A 25463-nucleotide genomic window follows, 5' to 3' on the forward strand; every position below is an offset into this window, starting at 1 on the left:
CCTTTAATCATTATGGGGAGGTCTGATGTCCAGCTGGTGCCCTAGGACTTCAGACTGCTCAAGTTTCAAAATAATTTCATACCAATTGGTATGTAGCCGCTACGATCAACCTCCTAAGTACAATGACCCTTCCAGGGATGCCCCAGATCCCCCAGACCTTTTGATGACACATAAATCATGGAATTAGTGCCTGGATAGCCTTCTGGACCCTGCTCCGTGTGAAGGCTGGAAAGTGTGTTAAATGGTCAGTAACTGGCTATGAAAATATTTCATAATTTGGTACTATGACTAGAGACGCTACTCATTTGGGTTTTCTCTTTATCTTGCGTCCGTTTTGGTAAGGTATATTTTCCTAGGAACTTGCCCCTTTCATTTAAATTTTCAAGCTATTGTAATGAGATTATTCATAATATCCTCTTTTACTTTCCTTTTTAAAATGTCTACAGGTTCTTTAACTTTTAATTACTGATATTAGTTAATTGTGTCTGCTCTCTTCTTGATCAATTTCAGCAGGGGTCGTCCATACCATTAGTCTTTTCATAGAAATAATGTTTGGCTTTGCTGATCCCATTTCATTATTTTCCCCCTTCCCGTTCCCCTTCCTCTTCCCCATCTCTACTAAAAAGACAAAAATTAGCTGGGGGTGGTGACGGGTACCTATAATCCCAGCTACTTGGGAGGCTGAGGCAGGAGAATCGCTTGAACCCCGGAGGCAGAGGTTGTAGTGAGCTGAGATCGCGCCACTGCACTCCAGCCTGGGTGAAAGAGCAAAACTCCGTCTCAAAATAAATAAATAAATATAACGAAAACAACAAACCCATACTTCTTACTTTCCAAACATAGGGCTTTTGAAGTGAACTTTTAATTATTCATCTCTAGCTTATATGTGTTGTGGTCAGAGAATGTATTCTGTTATTTCTGACTTTTGAAATTTATTGAAATTAACTGTTTTTGTAAGTATTCCATATGTCTTGAAAAGGGGAGTATTTTACCATTGTAGATAACAGTGTGCTATACGTCTATTAGTTGTTTATTAATCATGTTCGAGTCGCCTATCTCCTATATACTATTGAATATTTTTCTTCTCCTACCAATTATGGAGGGATGAGTGTTAAAATCTCCCACTATAATTGTGGATTTGTCTGTCTCTCCATCTAGTTCTCTTCTTCATGTTTCTTGTATTTTAAGACTGGTATTTGCATACAAATGTGAAATTGTTCTGTTTTTCTGGTGAATTGGACACTTTTCATTATGAAATGACCTTATTTATCTCTAGTGATGTTTTTCCCTAGATGTTAAAATAACTACACCAGCCTTCTTTTTGTTAGCATTTGCATAGTATTTTTACCCCATGTGTTTAACTTTTGACCTTCACTAGCTTTATGTTTTGGAAGTGTCTCTTGTGGGTTTCTCTTGTAAACTGCATCTAGCAATTTATGCATTCTGATAATCTTTGCATCTTAACTGCAATATTTAGTTACATTTATTGACTCACAGAATATTAGAATTTATAGCTATCGTCTATTTGTCCCCTCCCTGCCCCGTCTTGTATTTATTTCTCTCTCCATTGTTGCCTGCTTTACGGTTGTTCGGGTTGATTTGATCATTCTTTTTCCTCCTCCAGTAATTTGGATAACTATACACTGCATTTCCAGTCCTACAGTGTTTATCCCAGTAACGACAATCTGGATTCTTAAATTCGTCAAAGTGTATTTGGTGTCTATCTTCACCCTCCTCCTGAAGAATGTGAGGATCTTAGAACACTTTAACTCCACTCACCCAAGTATATGCCATCACTGTTACGTATTTTAAATCTGTTTTTATCCAGAAGACATTGTTATTGTTTCACACTATCAATGTCATTCATTTTTCTTTATTCCCTGTTGCATCAGACCTCCGTCTGGGATCATCGTTCTCCTGCCTGAAGTTCCCGCTTTAGAATCTCCCTCCGGAGGGTGTGCCAGTGGCAAACTCTTAAGTTTTTGTATTCGTAAGTGTTATGATTTCACCTACGTTCTGGATACATGTACCTCATACTGGCTACATAACTCTTGAAAGATAATTTCACTGAAAATGTAATTCTAAGATGATGGCATATCTCTGGCTTCCGTTGCTCTTGATGAAGTCAGGTGTGAATCTATTACTCTCTTTTTCTGTGTGCCAGAAAGAGGTGTTGGATTTTATTCTGAGGGGAATAGGAGGAAAATTTTTATGCACAGGGTGACCCCGTCAGAGCTGCATTTGAGAAGCACACTCTGGCACTAAGATCGGAGAGACGGCAGCTCCGCGAGGTCTCTGCTGTGGTCCAGAGAAAAGACGGGGCGAACTCGGGCGGTGGGTGCAGTGAGGGCAGGCAGACCCGAGTCCCGGAGGGGAGGCTGGAGCGACAGGAGTTGGGGTCAGCGCAGGAAGGAGCAGGGACGACTCCGGGCTCCCAGCGAGGAATGGAGACGCGTTAGCGAAAAAGGAAGGGGGATGAAGAATCAGGAGTTCGTCTCCGACCTCATGCCACAAATGGCTGAGCCCCCACTACGCACCGAGCGCCCAGTGCACGCGGGGCTGGGGAAGGCTGGGGCAGCGCGGCGGCAAAATCCGTCCCCGGGGGACCTCAGCTCCACGGCGGCCGCTCCTGCCGCGAACGAGGGCCCGGCCCGGAGCCCTCCAGGCAGCGCCCGCGTCTGACCCGCGCGTCTCGGTACCGACCATCGAGGGCCGGGGGGATGGACAAATGGAAGGCGGATGGAGGGCTGGGTGGACGGACGTGGAGACACCGGCCAAACGGCGCCGCAGCCAAGGCCGGATGAGGGAGACTTCGGCCCCGCGACGTCCGGACACGGTGGGAAGCCTTTTGGGTCCCGCCTCTCCTGCAACTCGAGGGGCTGCGTCTCGGCCCGGTCTCCTCCGCTGCGGGAGGTGGGCAAATGGCCTCCCCGCTCTGAGCCTCGACTTTGTCGTCGGCTCCACTGGGCCCTGCCACTTTGGCCCCTGGCAGTCGCCGGGAGGCTGTGAGGCGCCCGCCTCGGTATTAAGGATCACGTCCCGCCCCGGCGCCACAGCGAGAGGGTGCTCGCGAGCCTCCGCCCCGCCCCAGCCGGGACCTGAGCCAAATAAGTCCCGCGGCCGCGCTGGCGGCTCGCGGCCCAATCGCAACCCGGAGGGGGCGGATCTCGGGGGTGGGGCTCAGGCGGGGGCGGGGCTTGGGGGCGGGTCTGACCCGCAGGGCGCGAGCTGAGCCCCGCGGCCGGGCCGCGCGCTCCCGACCCGCCCCCTCCTTGCGCGCGCTCGCTCGCTGGCGCCGAGGAAAACGTTGCGCAGGTTCAAAAATGGAACGTCGGCGGCGTGAGGGAGCGCGAGGGGGTGTGCGCGCGTGCGCGTGCGCGTGCGCGCCCGGACGAGGGTGACGGGGACCCCGCCAGCCCTAGCATCGCGCGCCGCAGCCGCGGCCCCGCAGCTCCGCCCCCGGCCCGGCCCGGCCCCGGGCCCGCTCGCCCGCCGCCCCGCATGGAGCTGTCAGCCATCGGCGAGCAGGTGTTCGCCGTGGAGAGCATCCGGAAGAAGCGCGTGCGGAAGGTGAGGCTGCCCGGGGGCGGCTCCCAGGACCCCGGTGGGGTCCCTCCCGTTCCCAGCACCGCTCCCTCCACGCTGGGGCTGAAGGGGAAAGCGGGGCGCGGGGGCCCCGGCAGCCCTGCGCTGCTGGGCCCGTCTCCCCAGCCCGTGCCTCAGTTTCCCTGCCACCGTGTAGGGCGAGTAGAATAAAAGTTGTCGCTCCGGGATGCTAGTGGCGGCCGAGCCTGCCTGAGCTGGAGATTAGGATCGGACGTAGGGATCCTGAGCTCCATCCCGCCTCACTCCCCTTTTATTATAAATATGGGGAGACTGAGGTCCAAGTTGAAAGGACTTGCCTAGCGCGTTAGCGTCAGAGCTGGGTCTTGAACTCGGGACTCTGGACGCTTGGCACCAAGTCCTTTCAAGTTGTAAGTGCAGCTTTGGAAAAGTCTCCAACCTGTGAAGTTTTCCTACTGGACTTTGGCCTTTTCCGATCCCGCCCCCTCTACCCCTACCCAAGCACATCCCTCTTTCCCGCCCCCACCCCCACCTCAACTCCTAGCCCAGTCCAGGGCTCTGAAGCCCGCCCCCTGCGCTAGGGCATCCCCTAGTCTCCTACCCCATCTGCCTTCTCCTTCAAAACATACATCCTGCAATTTAAGGAGGTGTCTGTTCTGCTGGTTTCAGAACCCCACACTTTGGGGCTGGACTTTGTCCCGGCCTGGTGTCTACACCTCCCGTGCACTTGTTTCCCCGCCTAAAGCTGGGGAAATCTTTGGGGAGAAGTTCCTCTCCTGGTATTCACTACTCTCCTTCCTTGGTCTCCTCCTCCCTGCAGCCCTTTGGAAGGCTCCAGGCCGACTGGGAGGGGCCTTAGGGGGGTCACCTCCTCCCATTTAACAGAGACAAAAACTGAGGCCCAGGCAGAGGAAGTGACCTGCTCAAGGTCACCCAGTGAGTTAGAGAGAGAGGTAGAGCAGGAGCTCACCTGGGCTGATTGCCAGCCCATCTTCTTTCTCCATAGAGAAAACTCAGTCCTGTCGTCTTGGGCCAAGGGTGAAGGTCAAGGTGGTCAGGAGCATCTTTTCTTCCTCTAGCTCTGCTTGGGGTTTTACTCTTCTGATTGAGGCAGCTGTTCCTCCTCCTCCTCCTTTTTCCTAGGGTTTCCTCCACTTAAAAGATAATTAATTTATTCCACAAAGCTCAGTGCTTTTCGTGCTGTGTAGCCTGAAGCAGGCACAGCACTAACCCCCTCTACGAGGGAGCTCGCAGAGTAGCGCAGGAGCGCGAGACCATCATTCCTTCAGCCAGTCACTCAAACTATTTATTGAGGATCTGTCAGGTACCAGGCACCAGTCTAAGCCCCAGGGATCCATCCCTTCCCTCAGGGAGCTGGCATTCTGCAGAGGTGGCACACAGTGAGTGAGGAGATACAGACAGATGCCCTCAGATGGAGCTGTTTGCTCTGCAGAAATAGAACCGCAAGGGGCCAGTGGAGACAGCATGGGAGAGGGTCATCAGGGAAAGCCTCTATGAGGAGGTATCATATTTTGGTCGTAAAGTTCTGGAGTGGAGGGGCTTCACTCACTGAATGGGGTTGGACTGTAAACTTTCTTGTTTTTGGCACCAAGACCTCACTCTGTCACCCAGGCTGCAGTGCAGTGGCATGAACATGGCTCACTGCAGCCTCAACCTCCCCGGCTCAAACGATCCTCCTGCCTCAGCCTCCTGTGTAGCTGGGACCACAGACAACTGCCACCATGCCCGACTAATTTCCTTTCTTCAGAGACGGGGGTCTCACCGTGTTGCCCAGGCTGGTCTCAAACTCCTTCCTGGGCTCAAGCGATCTTCCAGCCTCAGCCTTCCAAAGTGTTGAGATGACAGGCATGAGCCACCGTAACTGTAAACTTTTAAAGCCTGTGAGGAAGGGAGGGGCCTGGCTCTAACAACCGCAGGGCTGACCACCCCTTCTGAAGGTAGAGAGTTTGCCAGTCTTCCATGGGGTCCTGCCAGGGTCTTTTGAGTTGAGAGTCCTCAAGTCACTGGCCCATTACCTCTGAGCCAGGGGCAGCTTCTCAGAGACTGAGAGGAGACTCGGCAGATGGGGGAGGAGCGTGAGGACTACCCCAGAGAGGAATGTTCTTGAATTTGGAGACTTCAATCTAAAAAAGAAAGTAAGCATTCCGACCTGTGCACTGGGGCTCTAGACACTGTGGGTCTTTGGCCACACATGCAGACCTCCATGCCGTCTCAGCTCCCCATGTGTGACATGAGCCCTGGGCTTGGGCCTCAGGAGCCTCAGAGGTGTCTGGAGCCAGAGGCACTCCTGTGCTGTCCTAGGGAGGGCAGTATGGGGTGATCATGTAGCAGCCACGGTTATACGGGTTGGCGAGGATCTGGTGGACAGTCCCTGGATTGTGTTTGTGTGTTGGGGAGACACGTGTCTGCAGAGGGGATTTGGAGCTGGGATCCTTTGGGCCTTAACTGTCCTTCCGAGTGGCTGGAGGGGCAACCATAAGACTCACTGTGTCTGCTTCTCTCTCTTCTCAGGGTAAAGTCGAGTATCTGGTGAAGTGGAAAGGATGGCCCCCAAAGTAAGCTCCTTTGTGTGTGTCTGTCTGTCTGTCTGCCTGCCTACCAACCGGTGCATTCCTCCACCTGCCTTTTGCCCCCTCCCCTGCCTAGCTTTTAGCTCCAGCTACTCTTGTAACTGGACAGCTGACCTTGATTTAATCATCATCTTCTCTGGGCCTCAGTTTCCCCTTGGACCACAGGAGGGTCAAGGTGTGTCTCCAGCTTCTCTTCTCACCCTGCCCTCCTAAGTGTTGAGCTCCTCTGCTGGTTGGAGCTTCTCCTCTCCCTCCTCCCCTCCCTCTGGCTTTTCTTGGCAACTGGGAGGTGAAGGCCCAGCATCTGAGCTACTGGAGATGGCTGCTGGACAGGAGGAGGGGCCCCCAGCCGCTTTAAGCCCAGTGCTACATGAGTCCTCAGTGCTGTGTGGCCAGGGGCAGAGTCTGAATCCCCTTCTCCTCTGGTCGGCACTTTCCAGTCTACAGAGCAGGTTCCCATACAGATTTGGAAGGTAGGTGTGATCAGGCTCTCTCAAGGTGATGAAACAGGCTCAGAGAGGGTAAGCAGCTTGCCTTAGGTCACACAGCAAGTGGAGGCAGAGTTGGGACTTGAACTAGGCCTTCTCCTTTTCAGGAGCCGCCTCTGTGCCTTCCCAGCCTCCCATCTCAGAGTTGGGAGGCAGGGAGCTGCATCTAAGGCCTCCCAGCAGCTCCACCTCTCCTGCCGAGGCCCTATCAGGAACCCACCAATGCCCTCCAGCAGGGAGTTGTTGGGAGGGGGAGGGAAATGAGCTAGTCGTGGAGCCTCCCCATTGGTCTGTGGGTGCCCCACCCCCTGCTCCGCCTGGCAGAGACTGACTCCTGGAAACCCCCTCTGCCCAGAGCTGCTGCTGTCGGGCAGGGACTTTCTGCTGTACTGGTGGGGGCTGGCCTGGTATTGGGTCCTGTGGGCATTCTGGGGTGATGGTGGGGAGAGACAGCAGAGAAAGACAGCCCACAGCCCACAGTGCCTCAGCCTCCGTCTCTGCAAAATGGGTTCAGAAACCCAGGCCAGGCACTCATCTCACAGGCTCGGTGGCCCTGTGGGATGAAAGGCCTGGGCACATGTTCTGGGCGACCTGCGGCTATCCTGATGATGGGGGTTGGGAACTGGCAGGCAGAGAATACACTCCACCCCTCACTCCAACCCCACTCCTGTTCCCTTCCCAGATATTCTGAGGGCTGAAAGAGAATCCCTACCCCCCGCACTGGGCTGCTAGAAGGTGGGCTTCCGGCCTGAGTGAAGGGGGCAGTAAAGGGAGTGACAATGCCCAGAGTGGGCAGCAGGAGCACCACCTCCCTGGGCACGCACACCCCTGCCTCTCTGGCTTCGCACTGGGAAGCTGTGGCTACCAGCTGTTAGCCTTCAGGACACTATTGATTATTTTTCCTCCTCTGGAGACCCCACTCTTTGGAAGATTCTCTTCTGTAAACAGAGGCCGTTATGAATGAAAAGTTCCTTCCCCCACTTTGATCCTGGATGTGAATCCATCTGCCCACTGCAGCTCGTCAGGAGGGAAGGAACGAGGCTCCCAGAGCAGAGGCCCTTGATGCTACTGTTGTGCTGTGCCCGTGGCCCGGGCACCTATTTGTTTCTTAACATGCTGAGGCCACCAGATGGGCCCTCATGGCTGCCTCTTCTCACCCCCCTCCACTTTGGTCCTGGGTTCTAGGCCTGGCTGCCCACCTGACAGCCATGAGCCCTGAGGCAGGGGCCCACCATGGCTGGCTCTCTGCTTCCTTATCTTTGAGTTGAGATAGTGAAGCCTCCTTTGCAGGCTGCTGTGAGGGTGAGAGGGTGGATGTAAGTTAGCGAATGTGTGTTCAGCCCAGTCCAAGTGCTTTAGTAAACATTTGGTTTTAAGACTAAATTAGATAGACAGATAGCCTGCCTGTTCTTTTTGTCTTCCCCAGTCAGGAAAGGGACCTAGGGGATTCCATTCTTCCCAGGAGCTCAGAGTATCCTTAGAAATCTTTTAGGCCAGTCCTGTCATTTTTTAGATGGGGAAACTGAGGCCCAGAGAGGGTTGATCCTTACAAAAATATAACTGCCAACCCCATGCACTGTGGTGCCCACTTCATGCCATCCACAGTGCCACCATGGTCTGGCTGTGAGGCAGGTATGGCTGTTAACCATCCCCACCTCACTTGGGGGAAACAGGTTCACTCTGGGGAGAAGCAGGGGAGCCAGCTCTGTCTTCCCCTCCTCAGGGGGCCTTGCTTGGAGAAAAAGCTGAGAAAGAGGGTGGGGGCTGGGGAGTTAGGCAGGCTGTGTCCCCCAGGCCTGGGAGCCTTGGCAGGGCAGTGCCAGCCTGGATGGGGGTAGTCATTCTCCTGCTCAGCTTCTGCCCTCTAGGTGGGGAGACTTACATTCTCAGTAACAGTAACAGGAACCATGATTTAAGTGGACACTTTGGGACAGGCATGGTGGCTCAAGCCTATAATCCCAGCACTTTGGGAGATTGAGGTGGGCAGATCACTTGAGGTCAGGAGTTCGAGACGAGCCTGGCCAACATGGCAAAAACCCCGTCTCTACCAAAGCATAATAAATTAGCCAGGCATGGTGGTTTGTGCCTGTAATCCCAACTACTTGGGAGGCTCAGACAGGAGAATCACTTGAACCTGGGAGGTGGAGTTTGCAGTGGGCCGAGATCGTGCCACTGCACTCCAGCCTGGGCAACACAGTGAGACTCCGTCCCTCCACCCCCCCCCCAAAAAAAAGTGGACGCTCTGTGCCAGGCCCATGCTAAGCCACTACATGCCTTGCCTGATTTATCTCCCCAGCAAACAAGTGTGGTAGAGGGGCTCTCTTGCTTCTGGAAAGCACAGCGAATGGCACAGGGAGGGGCTCGGGGCCCGGGGCAGGGAATGTGACATTGTTAGGTACAGATACCAGCTGTGCCTGAGGCCTCCTGATAACATTTCAGCCTGTCCGGGGCCCTTCTGTTCCCCCTTCCAGAATGCCTTCCTCTCTTCCCCACTTGTGAATGGTTCTCCATCGTTTTGGAAGGAGTGGCTCTATGGAGTTTTAGGAATGGTATCAGTGGTCACAGCCATGGCCAGGTTGTCAATTAATAAGCCCCTATTATGAATCAGGCATTGACTCGTTGAACCACTCATAGCAACCCATTTTACAGATGGAGAGACAGAAGCCTACAGCAAAGAGGCCTTGCCAAGGGTCATAGAGCTGGGAAGATGTGAACTACAGGCTGCCTGATAACACAGGCAGCTTCACTAGAGGTGACTAGGACTCTTGCCTGCTGGCCTTTGGGCCAGTTCAGTGGGAAGTGCTGAAGCTTTGAGCCTCTGAACTCTAGTTGTGGAGATTTACAGCTGCGTGACCCAGGGCAAAGCCCTCAACCTCTCTGTGCCTAACCTCACAGGGCCCTGCTGAAGATTGCCTGAGACAAGATAAGATTCATTAACACCCTGCCAGGGGCAGAGTGGGAGCTAATGTCTCCATCCAGGCTGGGGAGACTGGAGTTAGGAGCCGCAGACTTTTACGCTCCCTGGGCTTTTCATTGATTTAACCAGGCTTATTTGCCTTCACTGTGTACCACACTGATCCAAATGCTTTCCGTGGCTGAACACATCTAATCTTCACAACAGCCCTATACGACTGGGGTTACTGGTGGGCCCACTTTAGGATGAGGCCCCAGAGCGATGGCGTCTCCTGAACGAGGCCGCACCCCGCAGTCTGGACCAGAGCCCATGCTATTTCTCCTGTGGAGCGGCTTTAAATCGGAGTGGGGACACTGGGACTTGGGGGTTGGCCTGGCTCTGCGGGGTTCCAGGTGGTTCCACCTGCCCCAAGGCTGCCTGCGTCACAGCTCAGCAGCGCCCCCAAACCCCGCTTCCCCCTGTCCCCCGGGAAAGGTCGGCGGGGGACGGGGGTCCTGCATCCGCTGCGCCCCTTCCCACTCCGTGCCTTCACCGCAGTAGGGCGAGCCCTGCGCGGCGGGGCTCAGGCTGGGCCGCCCGGGCTTGTTTACCGGGCCGTGGGGCGGGGCGGGGCGGTCACGTGGCCGTGTTTATCTCGGAGCCGGCGCGCGCCGTCCCTGTCCCCGCCCCCGCCCCCTCGGTTTGCCGGTAATCCCGGCGCGCGCCCCTCCCCGTGCGTGCGCGTGACCGCCGGCTGCGGGGGCGGGGCCTAAGCGCTCCGCCCCATCCCACGGGGTGATGGGTTCCCGCCCAGCCGGCGCTGCAAGCCTAATACAGACCCCCGCAGTGCCCCAGTGTACACGCCACGGTCCGCGCAGCGCAGGCAACGAGCGTGTCCCCAGAGCCCTGGCTCCTTTCCACCGTTCCTCCCCTGGTGTGGGAAGGGTGTCCTGGGGCTTACGGGAGCCCGCTTTCCTCCAGGCACCCGAGGGTCTCCGGTGATCATGGGGTCTAAGCCCTTCGATCCGCGGCGCCCACGCTGGTGGCGCGCTCCTGGGTTGCCAGCGCCCAGCTCTTCGGAAGCGCGTTCCCCTCGGCGCCTCTGGGCTCCTGCACTGCGGAGGGCGCGGTGCGGCGCGGCGTCCCCCTTAACGGCTGGGTCCAGGCGGTTAAGACGCTGGTGCCGCCCCTGCCCCCAGCTTGGGGCTGCATTTGGCCGCCAAGTGTGACCCTGTTATCTCAGACCCGGCCGCCCGGGCCGGCAACCACCCCTTCTTCATCCAGCGGAGCCTTTCGGGGCGCCCGCTGTGCGCCGCGCCCTGCGGTCGGACACTGAGGACCGGGGGCAGGCGACGCCCCTTCCCGCGGGCAGCACAGTCGGGGGTCCCAGACGCGGTGGCCTGTGAGGAGCCTGAAGGCGGAGTGTGGCTGAGGGCCAACACGGGCCGGCCACTGACTGGCTCAGTGACGCTGGGCTGGCTGCCCAACCTCCGTGTCTCGGTTTCTCCATCTGTAAAATGGGGGTAAGAACTAAGCACCTACCTCACCAGTTTCTTTTGAGGATGGGTGCGGTCCTGGTGGTGCTGGCAGCACACCTGCTGTTACCGTAGTGGTCATTATTCTTGAGATGAGGAAACTGAAGTTCAGAGAAGGGTAGGGACTTGCCAGGATCCACACAGCAGGGACATCAGCAAGCAATGGGCAGGGCGGTGCGGAGGAGCACGCTGTAGAGAGAGGAGCACAAAATTCCCCTTCCTACCAGTTAGAGCTGAGGAGATTCAGCCTTTTCCGGGGGGAGGAAGGGTTAGAGTGTCTGCCAGCCTGTGGTGGCTTCTGCTGTAGTTTCGCTTTCGGCGTTCTGCAGGGGCTCCCCAGCCCTTCCCAGAGCCCTGAGCGGGCCACTCTGCGGGGCTCTGCCGGCCAGGGTGTTTCCTGGTCCATTAGTGATTATGGCCGGGGCAAGGTATAGCTGTAAGGAGGGTGGAGGAGGGGCAGGCTCGTCCTGCTGGCAGTGGGGCAGCCTGGGAGGGATGTCAGGGAAGGCTACAAATACTTGACTCTTAGGGGTCAGCTAGGAGTTGACTGTAGGGATGGGGCACCCAAAGGGGAGGGAGGGCCGGCTGGCGGGGGGCACATGGGAAGGGGCAGCCCAGGCTCAGGGCTTCACTGCGAGCCCACAGAGGCCCGACACTAAGTGGGTGTGCCAGAGTGTTAGAGGAAGCAAGGAGGCAAGCATTCTGTCCTTGGGCAGCATTTTGGGACTGTGAACTAGCGTTAGGTAGTTCCCAGGATAGCGTAAGGTAGAGGCCGCAGCTCTAGGGAGGCGGCAGGGCAGGGGCTCTCCCAGGCGCTTTCTGCCTTTTAACCCCTCGCTAACGCCCATTGCTTTCCGTCTTACCTAGCAGAGCCTCTGGCCAGGACCATAGGCATTGCTTTGCTTTTGTCTGTATGTATTTTATACAGTCACACGTCGGTTAATGACAGGGATACGTTTTGAGAAATGCATTGTTAGGTGATTTCACTGTACGAACATCAGAGTGAGCTTAGCCACGCCTAGATGGTACAACCCACTGCACACTTGGACTGTGCTCCTAGGCTTCAAGCGTGCACAGCATGTGATTGTACTGAATACATCCAAACGCAGAAAAGGTGCAGTAAGAATACAGTGTAAAAGATAAAACTTGGGACACCTTCTAGAGCACTTCCCAGGCACAGAGCTTGCGAGGCTGGAAGTTGCTCTGTCACCCAGACACATGTCACTCAGTGTCAGCTAGTGGAATGTGAAGACCTGGTCTATTGTAAACATTGTACACTTAACGCTACACTAACTTATGCAGAAATATTTTCATATTGTACACTTAGGCCATACTAACTTGTGAGGAAATATTTTTCACATTGTACACTTACGCTACACTAATTTATACAGAAATGCTTTTTTCAATAATAAGTTAACCTGAGCTTATAGTAACTTTCTTACTTCATAAGCTTAATTTTTTAAAACTTTTTGTCTCGTTTTGTAGTAACACTTAGCTTAAAACATAAACATGTATGGCTGTACAAAATACTTGCTTTATTTTTTTTTTTTTTTTTTTTTTTGAGACAGAGTCTTGCTCTGTTGCCCAGGCTGGAGTGCAGTGGTGCAGTCTCAGCTCACTGCAAGCTCCACCTCCCAGGTTCACGCCATTCTCCTGCCTCAGCGTCCCTAGTAGCTGGGACTACAGGTACCCTCCACCACGCCCGGCTAATTTTTTGTATTTTTAGTAGCGAGGGGTTTCACCATGTTAGCCAGGATAGTCTCAATCCTGAACTAATGATCCTGACCTCATGATCCGCCCGCCTCGGCCTCCCAAAGTGCCGGCATTACAGGCGTGAGCCACTGCGCCCAGCCTTGCTTTATATTTTATAAGCTTTCTTCTATTTAAACAAAACTTCAATGTCTTTTACTTTTAAAGTTTTTAAAAATTTTTTAAAAATATTTTTATTTCTATTTTCATTGTTTTTGAGATAGAGTCTTGCTCTGTCACCCAGGCTGGAGTGCAATGGCACAATCTCGGCTTACTGCAACCTCTGCCTCCTGGGTTCAAGTGATTCTCCTGCCTCAGCCTCCCGAGTAGCTGGGATTACAGGTGCCCGCATGTCTGGCTAATTTTTGTATTTTTAGTAGAGATGGGGTTTCTCCATGTTGGCCAGGCTGGTCTCAAACTCATGACCTCAAGTGATCTGGCCACCCAAAGTGCTAGAATTACAGGCATGAGCCACTGTGCCCGGCCTTAAAACTTTATTTTTAAAACCTAAGACACTGGCCTTAAAGCTCTGTTTTTAAAACCTAAGACACAAACACACACGTTGGCCTAGGCCTGCGCAGGGTCAGGATCATCAAGACGTCACTAGATGATAGGAATTTTTCAGCTCCTTTGTAATTTTACGGGTTAACCATCACATGTGCAGGCCGTCATGGACAGAAACGTTGTTATTTGGCACATGACTGTACGTATATTGTTTTTAATGGAAAAGTTTTTATGTTTGCATTGATGGTGAGTGATACTGGTTTTTCCATTTATGGAAGGCATAGTTTGCTTTTAAAATAATTTAAACCAAAAAAGCTGCTCTAAAGGCAGATACGAAGTAAACAGGAGTGCTAGTGGAACGAGGGTGTGGCGGGTGTCACCATGGTGGTTCCACAGATAGGTGAGCTCTGGAGCCGCTGTGGTGACATCACAGGGTCTGCCCCAGCAGGAGGGGGCTCCCTGGCTGGGTGGCGAGGGTAGAAGATCCCCTGTAGCATTACCAAGGGGGCCTGTGCTAGGCCTGCTGAACCATTCAGCCACTAGACATTTACCAAACACCTGCTGTGTGCCAGGCCCAGAAACAAAGGAACTTCAGACCTGGCTGTGTTCTGGGTGGGGTGCACTGAGGAGGGAGACCATTCTGGGGCTTGGAGGGCGGGGAGAAACAGCCACAGCAGCAAACACAGTGCACGGACAACACATCAGGCACGCTGTTAGTCTTGTAACACCCTCTAAACACTTGGATGACACATCTCATCAGCACAAGAGTCCTTTACAGATGGGGACATTGAGGCACAGAGCTGTTCAGGAAGTTGCTCAAGGTCACACAGCTAGCTAGGGGCAGAGCTGGACTTGAACCCAGGCTGCGAGCATGTCCCCGGAGCTCTGGCTCCTTTTCACCCTCTCTTGCCTGGTGTGGGAAGGGTGTCCTGGGGCTTACAGGGGCCCTCTCTCCTCCTGGCGGCCGAGGGTCTCCGGTGATTGTGGAGTCTAACAAGGAGTTGGACCCAGTCACATTGTAGTGTGATATGAACGAGGGCAGCTCTGGTGTCGCTGGAACCCTCAGGAGGCCCAGACTGGGTCTGTCCTTGAAGTAGGTGACAATGACACCAGGACAGGGTGAAGGCACACTTGCAGTGGGCCCTGGGTCAGCAGTGGTGGCCTCTGCTGGTGTACCTGCCCAGTAGAAGCGATGGCTCTGACCTTTCTTTTTTTTTTTTTTGAGACAGAGTCTCACTCTGTCACCCAGGCTGGAGTGCAGTGGCACGATCTTGGCTCACTGCAACCTCCGCCTCTCGGGTTCAAGCAACTCTCCTGTCTCAGCCTCCTGAGTAGCTGGGATTACAGGTATGCACCATCACGCATGGCTAATTTTTGTATTTTTAGTGGAGACGGGGTTTCGCCATGTTGGCCAGCCTGGTCTTGAACTCCTGACCTCAGGTGATCCGCCCACCTTGGCCTCCCAAAGTGCTGAGATTACAGGCATGAGCCACTGCACCCAGTGCTGACTCTGACCTTTTGTTCCTCTCCCCAGGTACAGCACGTGGGAGCCAGAAGAGCACATTTTGGACCCCCGCCTCGTCATGGCCTACGAGGAGAAGTACGGTGTCCTCAGCGCCGCCGGGTGGGGCTTAGGGCCAGCTCAGAGGCTCCTCAGGAGCCTGCTGCTGGCTTGGCAGGGGTTTTGGGGGCAGGGCGGGGGTGTCTGATGGGACAGGGCAGCCCAGCCTACAGCTGGGTGGAAGTGGTGGGCACTGAGTCCCAGGGCAGCTGAGGACCCTGGGTCCCTTTCCTGTTGTTGGGCAATTTTGGTCACTTCCCTTACCCACCCGGGCCTCAGTCTCTCTGCTGTAAAATGGGCCACCCTGAAGAACACCCCGATTTCCTAGGGTGAAACCTCAGAGGGGCCGTAAGAGGTTTCTGTTCCAGTGAAGAATGTTAAAATAGTTCACAAAGATGCCCTGTGTGCAAGGGGGCGGCACTGCCACTTGTGCGGGGGTGACAGATCAGAGACAGTGTCTCTAGAGGACCTCTTAGGGCTACAAGGAGGGTCTGATGAAGCTCATGGAAGTCGGGGCAGGAGCATGGGCTTTGGGACTGGATTTCTGAATTGTGGCCTGTCCCCCTGCCACCTCCTGTCCAAGTGGCCCAGGCAAAGTCAGTCTGCCACCTCTGCCAGTGCCTCTCAGGGATTCTGAGTACGCCCGACTGTTCTGTGTGCCCTCTCTGGCCACCCTCCCCACCAGCAGGCAGCCCAGGTCCCCTGCCACTCCCAGCCCACCTGCCTTGTGCGGCATGGGGCCATTTCACAAAATCGTTTGTATATTTGGTCCCTATGGCAACCTGCTGAGGCAAGAGTGAGGGCTTTGTTTGTCAGAGAAGGAAACCAAGGCTGCTACCTAGAGCCTCAGAGCAAGGACCTGGCCAGGGCTGCTGCCTCCGGGTGGGGGCTTTTCCGTTGCCCCTCGTTGCTGGATTCTCGTGGTTCCTCCTCCAGGAGGTTTCCTGCCAGGGATTCAAAGGACACATTTTATTGTTCTTTCCTTTTAAAATCAGGGTGTCCCTGTCGCAGGGTTTCTTTCTGTCTCCCAGGTGTGTGGTGGGGCCTTGGTCCAACAGGGTGCAGCACTTGGGAATCCTGTGGAGCGTGGTAAGGAGAGCAGTGGGCAGGTATCAAAGGCCTGGATTCCAGTCGTCCGCCAGGGGCCCTTTCCCTTTGGCCCATGGGTGTCCTGCTGGGGATGGATGCTCAGTGGATGGTCAGACATTTGCAATAGATGCTGTGGGGTTCCTGGTGTGTGCTGAGCTCAGAGTAAGAGCCTGGCCCAAGGTCACACGACCAGGAAGGGGAGAAGGGATGAGCTCCTGGCCTCCACGTTCTTTCTGCTGTCTGCGTGGCCTCTGTACTGGGGGCTGCAGAGAGTGTGGATGGAGAGAACTGAAGTGGGAGGCAGGACGAAATGACTTTGAATCTCCCCACTACTTTCGGCGGTTGTGTGGAGTCTCTGATTGTGCTGTCTTGTGTGTCATGTGTAGCTTCGTGGCATTGTGAAGTCGTGCTTTTTTTTTCGAGACGGGGTCTCACTCTGTCTCCCAGGCCATGGTGCGATCTTGGCTCACTGCAACCTCTGCCTCCCAGGTCAAGCAATTCTCCTCAGCCTCCTGAATAGTTGGGGCCACAGGTGTGTGCCACTGTGCCTGGCTAATTTTTGTATTTTTGGTAGATGGGGTTTTGCCGTGTTGCCCAGGCTGGTCTCAAACTCTTGAGCTCAAGTGATCCACCCACCTCAGCCTCCCAAAGTGCTGGGATTACAGGCGTGAGCCACCGTACCCGGCCTAAGTTGTGCTTTGTGTGTGTGTTTGATACACGGGAAGGCATCCGCTGGGCACTCAGAACAGACTGGTTTTCATCCTGTCCCCCGACAGGATGGGACAGACAGGTAGGAGCTGGTCCGCTCTCCCGGGTTCACAGAGATCCCAAATGCGGGGCAGTCTGTGCAGAGCTTCACTTACAGAGGGACTCGCCATTCCCTTCAGCTCTCCTGGGACATTCAAGGCAGATTGGATTGACAGGCTTCTGTATCCTTCCCCTGGCAGGAAAAACTGAGCCACGTGTTTAGGGGCTCCTTAGGAGCATGTAGAGCAGAGCCCTCACATGGCCCCGGAGCCCCATAAGGACCCACTGTTTCTGGAGATGCTTCGAGTCCTCCCTCAACAGTTGCCCTCCCCATTTGTCAGATGGGAAGACCTTGGCCCTGGGAGTTGAACATCTGACCCTATTGTTATGGCCCCAGCCAGGCAATGGGGAGGATTGGTGGGCAGGCCTGTGGGGAGTGTCCCCTCCCTGACAGGCAGCAGAGGGTGGGCGAAGCGACACCTTACCTTCCCTTAGATGTCACCAGTATTTCCTTTTCTTTTGCCACCTGCTTCACACCCCAGGGAGGAGAGAGACCGAGCATCGGGGTATAGGAAGAGAGGTCCGAAACCCAAGCGGCTTCTGCTGCAGGTAACCAGCCTGCCTTTGTGCCTCCTTTCTCCCCTGCCCAACTGCAAGTCCCCCTCTGCCCCCTGGTGCATTTGCACTGGCTGGTTGAACTGATCTGCGTCCCCTCCTCTGTACCACCCAGGGCACTGTGGGGTGGGGCACTTGGGTAAGTTTTGATGGGAGGAGTTGGGAAAAGCCTGCCTGTGGGGCTGGTGCCCAGGGAAGACAGCCTGGGTGAGAGGTGCCACCTGGCAGGGAGGGTAGGCATATGGCCAGTGGAATCCTAGAATTCTCAAAGCTTAGAATCTTGCTGTAAGGAAGGCTTGAAAGCTTTGAGCCTTTCGATGCTCAGAATCCCTAAACAAAATTATCATTGAGAACCTCAGAAACATAAACGTTAGAATTGAGGAAACATGAGAGGCTGGAATTTCAGAATCCAAGAAACAGAATCTTTTTTTTTTTTTTTTTTTTTTTTTGTGAGACGCAGTCTCGCTGTATTGCCCAGGCTGGAGTGCAGTGGTGCAGTCTTGGCTCACCGCAAACTCCACCTCCCGGGTTCACGCCATTCTCCTGCCTCAGCCTCCCAAGTAGCTGGGACTACAGGTACCCGCCACCACGCTTGGCTAATTTTTTGTATTTTTAGTAGAGACGGGGTTTCACCATGTTAGCCAGGATGGTCTTGATCTCCTGACCTCATGATCCGCCCACCTTGGCCTCCCAAAGTGCTGAGATTACTGGCGGGAGCCACCGTGCCCGCCCAGAAACAATCTTAGAATTGTAGAACTACAGCCTTGGAATGTCAAACTCTTAAAAGTGTGTCATTTTTGAGTGGGAAGGAACTTACAGGGTCTCCTCTTCCAGCCTTCAGTCAGGTGGGGACCCGAGTCTCTGCAGCATGCCAGAGTACCTGCTTGGTAGGTCTTGGGGGCCTTTGCTGACCTCAGTGCTTTGCAGTGACAGGCGAGTGGATCTTGGAGCAGTGCAGTCACAGGTTGAGTCTCCCTGATCCAAAATCCAAAATGCGACCAGGTGCGGTGTCTCATGCCTGTTATCCCAACACTTTGGGAGGCCGAGGCGGGTAGAACACCTGAGGTCAGGAGTTCAAAACCAGCCTGGCCAACATGGTGAAACCCCGTCTCTACTAAAAATACAAAAATTAGCTGGGGATGGTGGCAGGTGCTTGTAATCCCAGCTACTCAGGGGGCTGAGACGGGAGAGTCACTTGTACCCAGGAGGTAGAGGTTGCAGGGAGCCAAGATCATACCATTGCACTCCAGCCTGGGTAACAAGAGTAAAACTCCATCCCTCCCCACCAAAAAAAACACACAAAATCTGAAATGCTCCAGAATCCAAAACGTTTTGAGCACCAACATGATGTTCAAAGGAAGTGCTCATTGGAGCATTTTAAATTTCAGATTTTTGGATTAGGGATGCCCAGCCAGTAAATGTAATGCAAATATTGCAAAATCCTAAAAAAATTTGAAGTCTGAAACACTTCTGGTTCCAAGCATTTTGGATAAGGAATACTCTGTCTGTGTGTGGTTGTAGGCAAACCTTTTCACCTGTAAAATGGGGATGAAGAGAATACCCACCCTCCTTAATGTAATAAGACCCACCAGGCAGGATATTGGAAGCCAGAAAGTCAGGATTCTTGGTTCATTTGCATGTGGTCTACGTCAAGCGTCCTGGCCGCTCCTGATTATAGCCCACGGAGGCTTTCACCAGAGCGGGTGGGCCTCCCTTCATGCAGTGGGCATGTTCCATTGGGTTTGGCATGAATTGAGCCTAGGAAGGAAAGTAACATCTCCCGGACGTCCGTGTGCCAGGCTCTGTGCCTGGTGTGCCTCACAGATGAGCACACTCCATCCACATACTAAGCCTACAGGGCAGGTGTGTGCGTTATCTCTTCCCCTCTAACGTGGCAACTCAAAGCAATACACATTGATTATTCCCCATGGCTTCTGGGGGTCAGGAATTTGGGAATGTGCTAGCTGCTGCTTCAGTGGTTCTAGTCTGGGCTGCAGTCGTCTGCAGGCCTGACCAGGGCTGCGGGATCTACCTCCGAGGGGGCAGCTCACGTGTCGGTGAGTCAGGGCTGGGCGTTGACGGGGACTGTTTCTCACCGTGTGGACATCTCCAGAGGGCTGCTTGAGTGCCCTTACAGTGCAGCCAGCAGCGTCCCGAGTGGGTGGCCCGAGAGAGAGAGCAGGGAAGAAGCCACAGTGTCTTATGTTCTGGCCTGGGAAGTCACACACCACAGCACTGGGGGTGGGAATGGACCGCGAATAGGTGTGAATTCCAGGAGGCGGGTGTGGTTGGGGCCTTCTTCGGAGGCTGGCTCCTACAGTCTCTTCACTGTTTCGCTGAGAAAGAAACTGAGGCCCAGCGAGCTGGTAGCTTCCCCAGGACCCGACTGTTGGGACCCTAGTCGCCGTAGTTCTTTCGTGATGAGGTTGCCAAGGACGAAGAAAAACCTGCCTTGCAGAATGGTGGAATGTACTGGGATTCTTTTTTCTTTTTTTTTTTTTTCAGAGTCTCGCTCTGTCTCCCAGGCTGGAGTGCAGTGATGCGATCTCAGCTCACTGCAACCTCCGCCTCCTGGGTTCAAATGATTCTCCTGCCTTAGCCTCCCAAGTAGCTGCGATTACAGGTGCCCACCACCATGCCCAGCTAATTTTTGTATTTTTAGTAGAGATGTGGTTTCACCATGTTGGCCAGGCTGGTCTTGAACTCCTGATCTCAGGTGATCCAGCCGCCTCGGCCTCCCAAAGTGTTGGGATTACAGGTGTGAGCCACCGCGCCCGGCCCGTACTGGGCTTCTGATGGCCTGTGAGGCTGCTGGGAAGAGTGGTTTTGAGTCAGCTGCCTATAGGACGTGCCTCCCAGCCACGGCAGTATTTTCCCAGTCCCCTCCCAGTTCAGCCCTCCTCCCATCACTGCAGCAGCCTCAGGACATGTGATGCTGTTGGCAGGCATGACTGTGAGCAGGGCCTGCGTGTGTCATCTCTTCCCTCAGCTTGGAGGTGTTTGACCTCACAGGTCCCATCTGATGGCTGCATTCTCTTCCTGGGAGCTCTTGGCCTCTGGTGTCAGGTGGCAGGAGAAGGTACTGTCCCAGTGATCCCGAGTCTCCCAACATCTTGGCACCATGGATCTTTTGTAGATGCATGTAAATTCTCCCCAAATAAATAAGAAAAATCCCAAAATTACAAACTCCAGGGGTGGACAGACTTGCCCTCCAGCTCCAGAGGTGTCGCAGGCAGTCAGCAGGGGGAGCTGTAGGAGGCAGCTCGCAGAGCCCAGGAGCTCCCTGGAGGGGTCGGGGTGCATCAGCAGGCCAGGTGGAGCCCTGTCCCTTCGTCTAGGTGGCATGGGCATCCGGTGCTGTGTGTGCTGCTTGCCTGGCTTTGCCCCAAGCAACTCCCAAGAGCATACCTTTGCCCTCTGCCTCCACCATCTCCTGGGCGAGCTGGCAGTGTCGGTTTTGGAGGTGCTCTGGCACGCAAAGATGCCTTTCCTAAAACGAAGGCTAACTCTTTAATGCATCCAGATTTGTTTCTCTTGGTCAGTTTTCAATGTGTCCTTCTTGTATGCTTCTCTGCTGGGTATCAAAGAAGTAAACCCTGGGGAGGTGAGAGTGCTCTGTGGGGCCCAGAGGCGGGGCCGAGCTGGCAGAGCCTGGGGCTGCTCGGGGCCCACTCTCTGGGCTGGGGTGGGGTGCGGTGGGGTGATGGCCGGCCATGGCATGGGGAGGAGTTGGGTGGGCAGATGTGGGAAGGGCACTCCGGGTGGGAGGAGCAGCATGAGCAGAGGTGTGGCGGGCGGGAGGGTGGGGCTGACCCGCGCTGCCCTGGCTTGCCCCCGCAGCGGCTGTACAGCATGGACCTGCGGAGCTCCCACAAGGCCAAGGGCAAGGAGAAGCTCTGCTTCTCCCTGACGTGCCCACTCGGCAGCGGGAGCCCCGAGGGGGTGGTCAAGGCGGGGGCACCTGAGCTGGTGGACAAGGGCCCCTTGGTGCCCACCCTGCCCTTCCCGCTCCGCAAGCCCCGAAAGGCCCACAAGTACCTGCGGCTCTCACGCAAGAAGTTCCCGCCCCGCGGGCCCAACCTGGAGAGCCACAGCCATCGACGGGAGCTCTTCCTGCAGGAGCCACCGGCCCCAGAAGTCCTGCAGGCGGCCGGCGAGTGGGAGCCTGCTGCGCAGCCCCCTGAAGAGGAGGGTAAGGCGGCCCCGGCCCAGAGGCCCTCAGAGCTGGAAAGGGCCCTGTGGGTCATCAGGTCCAACTGATTCAGTGTCGAAAGAGGGCCCGTAGTGCTTTGTGGGGATAGTCGGGTCTGGGCTCAGGGTCCAGCACTAGCCCGGGGCTCCTCCTGTCATCCCGCTCTGGCCGAGCTCTTGTCCAGGTGGGGAAGATGCACCCCGCTGCCTCCTCCCGAGTGTCCAGCCCTGTGTGAGGCCCTGAGCTGACCGAAGACGCAGAAAGGAAGAGCTGCAGTTGGGATGGGGTTGGGTGGTCTGCGTGGCTTCCAGCCTTGTCAACGCTGCCCCCGTCTGTCTGTGTGTCTCACGCTGCAGCAGATGCCGACCTGGCTGAGGGGCCCCCTCCCTGGACACCTGCGCTCCCCTCAAGTGAGGTGACCGTGACCGACATCACCGCCAACTCCATCACCGTCACCTTCCGTGAGGCCCAGGCGGCTGAGGGCTTCTTCCGAGACCGCAGCGGGAAGTTCTGAGTCACCGTTTTTACTCTTCTTAAACTGTTTTCTTTTGGGCTTGGGGTGGGACTTCCAGAGATAGGGATGGGTTGGGGGCGGGGTAATTATTTTATTTAAAAAAATACCGAGCAGCAAAAGGGGAGAAGATCCCACTACTCTCCCACCACCTGCCCTTTCTCTGAGGGACGTTTACCACGAGGCCTCAGGCTGGGGATGGAGAGAGTTGCTCTGGGAGTTGGGGCACCACCCCCAGGGCAGGAGGGGGACAGGGTCACCTGCCCGGGACACCACCGTTATCATTCTCTAGTGACGCAGCAGCTGGTTCTGGGGGTTAAAGGAGCATTGGAAGGCCCAAACCCTCTCCCTTGAGCGGCCCACCTCAGCCTGGTTGGCTGTTTTCCTCTTTTCTTTTTGTTTCGATTGGGTCTTTACCTTGAACTTTCCTCTCTGGCTTTGCAGTGGGCTGTGGAGGCTGGTTTTGACCAAAAGTGAGTGGGGCGGGAGCAAGGGGCAGGAGGAAGGGTTGGGGTTGCTGGGGCGAGTCCCTTCCCCTTCAGAGAGGCTTCTACCCTTCCCAGGGAGGAGGCGCCGCTGAGACCCTTCTGCTGAGAGCTCTGCCCTTCCCCATCACCCGGCCTGTGCAGAAACGCTCACGTACATCCGGCTGCACAGGTGTGCACGCATTACCCTTCGCGTGTACGTTCCCATGTGCCCCGTGAACGCATGTGTGTCTACAGACGTGTCCACATGGGCCTCGCGAACCTGGTTTAGAAACCCTGGCCAGGCGAACGTGGGGTGGTTCACAGCACAAAAGAACTCACCACCATGCCTGCACTCACCCCACCTTGCATGCACCTTGCTACGTGCTTGCAGCTTTCAGCGGAGGGCAGGGGTCTGGCACAGGTGCGATGGCACCCCATGCTCCAGGCATGCAGATGTGGTTTCTCAGGCTGCGAGTGTGCAGGCATCTGCTGAGTTGTGTGATGTATCAGCACAGGCTTTGAGACATCTGGACCCTGTCCTTCCTCCCCCGAAGGGTTCTTGTTCTTTCTGACTCAGGTGACTTTTCAGCCCTTCCAATTTCCCTCTTTCTCTGCCCTCCCCTCCAACTCAGCCAGTCCAGGTGTGGGCAGTCAGGGAGGGAGGGAGTGTCCCACCACATTCTCAGGGCAGCCCTTGACTCCTAAGCCCCTTCCTCCTTCCATTCTGCATCCCCTCCCCATCCAACCTAAATGCCACAGCTGGGGCTGAGCTGTGTTTCTGTGGAGGGACCTCTGCCACGCCTCTCTGAGGTCAGGCTGCACTGTGTGATGGGCAGGCTTTGCCCAGCCCACCCCCTGGCAAGGTGCACTTGTTTCCTGGCTTGTACAAGGTGTCCTGGGGGCCAGTGGCTTCCCTGCCAGTGAGGAGTGACTTCTCCCTCTCTTCCAGTTCTGTAGGGGAGAAAAAGCCAGACTGGGGGGCCCGAGGGGAGCGTGGAAAAGGCCGGCTTCCCTGGCTTTCCTTGGCTGTTAGAGTCAGGGTGACACACACCAGGAGTGGAGTGTGGTCGGCGAGTTTGAAACCCGCCCGCCCTCCCCACAGCTCTGCTCTGGGTCCTCAGGAAGTCACAGAGCCTACGGAGGCGAGGAGAGGGTGATTCTTTCCCCAGATCCCTTTTTCCCTAGTTCCCAAACCAAAGACAGCCTGCAGCCCTTTCTGCTTGGGGTGCTCTGTTGACAGGCTTCCCAGATCCCTGAGTCTCTCTTTCCTTCCTTCTCGATCTTTAGTTGTCCATGGTCAATTCAGTGCTTCCACTGGGGGACAGTCCCCTCCGGGGTGACCTGATTCACCTCCAGCCCAGGGAATGGAATCTAGAGGAATACGTGGGGTGGGTCTGGACAAGGGGTGGCAGGAATCTCCAGCTGTGGGCCCTGTGGAGGGGAAGGGGAAGCTTGGGGTTCAGAGGGAACTCTTCCAGGAGAGGGGTGCCCAGCGGAGGTGAAGGTGATAGAGGGGTGTGGGGGGTCTCTGGTTGAATGTTTTGGCCCATGGCTTTGGAACATGGCTGGCAGCTTCCAGCAGAAGTCGCGCTCCCCATCCCCCAGGGGACATGGGACCTTTTTCCTGCTTCCTGGTCACTTTCAAAGAACTATTTGCGCAATCTTTGGGTCTGTGGATTCACGGGGCTTTCTGTGTGGGTGCTGCAGTTGCTTTTGTCTGCAGCAGCAGGACACGTCTTTCCTCTTACTCAGCCCTTTATGGCCCATGGGGAACTCTGTGGCTCAGGGAGAGCTGAACTCCAGGGGCGTGACCTGGGACAGGCGGTGCCTGAGGTGCCCAGCTCAGGGCAGCCACGTGGCTCATGGGCTGCAGTGAGCCAGCTCCCTGGGGAAAAGGCTGTGGACCATTAGGACCATCCTCCAGGACAGGTGACCTCTATGAGGTCACCTATGGCTGTGGCCGTGCAGGCCTCCTTCCAGCCCAGAGTGGCCCAGTAGAGTAAGGCAGACAGTGACCTCCACCCCCGCAGCCCCCTTAAAAGGCCAGTACTCTTGGGGGTGGGGGGAGGGTTTAGAAAGCGTTTGCTCACCTGCCTGTCTTTCCCCCAGCCCGCACCCGCTTTGAATGTAGAGACCTGCGGGCACTTTTCTTTCGTGGTGGGGGGTGTGGAGGATGTGCCCCTACCCCTGGCACGGCCGCCTGGAATGCAGGACTATCACTGCTGTTAGGGTGATGACCTCGTTGCCAAGCTCCTCCTCTCCCCTTGTTCTGGGGGCAGGCGCTGTGCTTCTGTGAGGTGGTTTAGCTTTTGCTTCATAAGTGGCCAGCCGCGGCCACCAGGTCTCAGCACAAGAGCGCTTCCTTTGCACAGAATGAGCTTCGAGCTTTGTTCAGACTAAATGAATGTATCTGGGAGGGGTCGGGGGCACGAGCTGGCTCCAAACACATGCCTTTGCTGAGTGTGTGTGCGCTGGGAGATCAGAGTGGATGTAGAGCGCGGTTTTATTTTTGTACTGACATTGGTAAGAGACTGTATAGCATCTATTTATTTAGATGATTTATCTGGTAAATGAGGCAAAAAAAATTATTAAAAATACATTAAAGATGATTAAAAAAAAGAAAGTTCCTGGGCATTTGGTCATTCCTTCTGGTGGTTGTCAAGCGCATCCATCCACCAACAGGCTTTGTGTGAGCAACACGGCTGTTTTTTTCACTTGGGTGCAAGTGGGCTGAGTCCGAAAAGAGAGTCAGCCAAGGGAGATGGGGCGGGCAGTTTTGTAGGACTGGGGTAAGCAGTGGAAAGTTACAGTGAAATGTGGTTATCTATTGTCAGCAGAGGAGGGGGTCACAAGGTGCCTGGTGGGGAGATCATAATACTCATTGTCCAGAAGAAGAATGTCACCAGGTCGATCGATCGATCCATCAGTTGGGGCAGGGCAGGAGCAAGCAATAATGG

General features: G+C 55.2%; 1 protein-coding gene across 5 annotated transcripts; it reads left to right on the forward strand.

The window, feature by feature from the left end:
• The first annotated feature begins 3228 nt into the window (after positions 1-3228).
• CBX7 (chromobox 7) lies at positions 3229-25129 on the forward strand. Of its 5 annotated transcripts, none has more exons than XM_038007423.2 (6): positions 3229-3570; positions 6097-6140; positions 14859-14948; positions 17264-17330; positions 21177-21528; positions 21888-25129. In XM_038007423.2, the coding sequence occupies exons 1-6, from the start codon at positions 3502-3504 to the stop codon at positions 22040-22042; spliced, it is 777 nt and encodes a 258-aa protein (XP_037863351.1). In that variant the 5' UTR covers positions 3229-3501; the 3' UTR covers positions 22043-25129. The 5 variants fall into 5 exon arrangements, with proteins under 5 accessions (XP_037863351.1, XP_037863350.1, XP_037863352.1 ...); XM_038007422.2 differs by having other exon boundaries at positions 3230-3570; positions 21885-25129; XM_038007424.2 differs by having other exon boundaries at positions 3230-3570; positions 14859-14924; positions 21456-21528; positions 21885-25129.
• The last annotated feature ends 334 nt before the right edge of the window (positions 25130-25463 follow it).

Source organism: Chlorocebus sabaeus, chromosome 19, assembly GCF_047675955.1.
Source record: "Chlorocebus sabaeus isolate Y175 chromosome 19, mChlSab1.0.hap1, whole genome shotgun sequence".
In the NCBI taxonomy this organism is placed as follows: Eukaryota; Metazoa; Chordata; class Mammalia; order Primates; family Cercopithecidae; genus Chlorocebus; species Chlorocebus sabaeus.

Bases quoted from the DNA above. Each gene is read 5' to 3' on its own strand.
- CBX7 (XM_038007422.2), top strand. From the start codon at position 3,502: ATGGAGCTGTCAGCCATCGGCGAGCAGGTGTTCGCCGTGGAGAGCATC. The intron at 6,141-14,858 runs GTAAGCTCCTTT...TCCTCTCCCCAG, and splicing joins TGGAAAGGATGGCCCCCAAA to GTACAGCACGTGGGAGCCAG. The intron at 21,529-21,884 runs GTAAGGCGGCCC...CTCACGCTGCAG, and splicing joins GCAGCCCCCTGAAGAGGAGG to CAGATGCCGACCTGGCTGAG.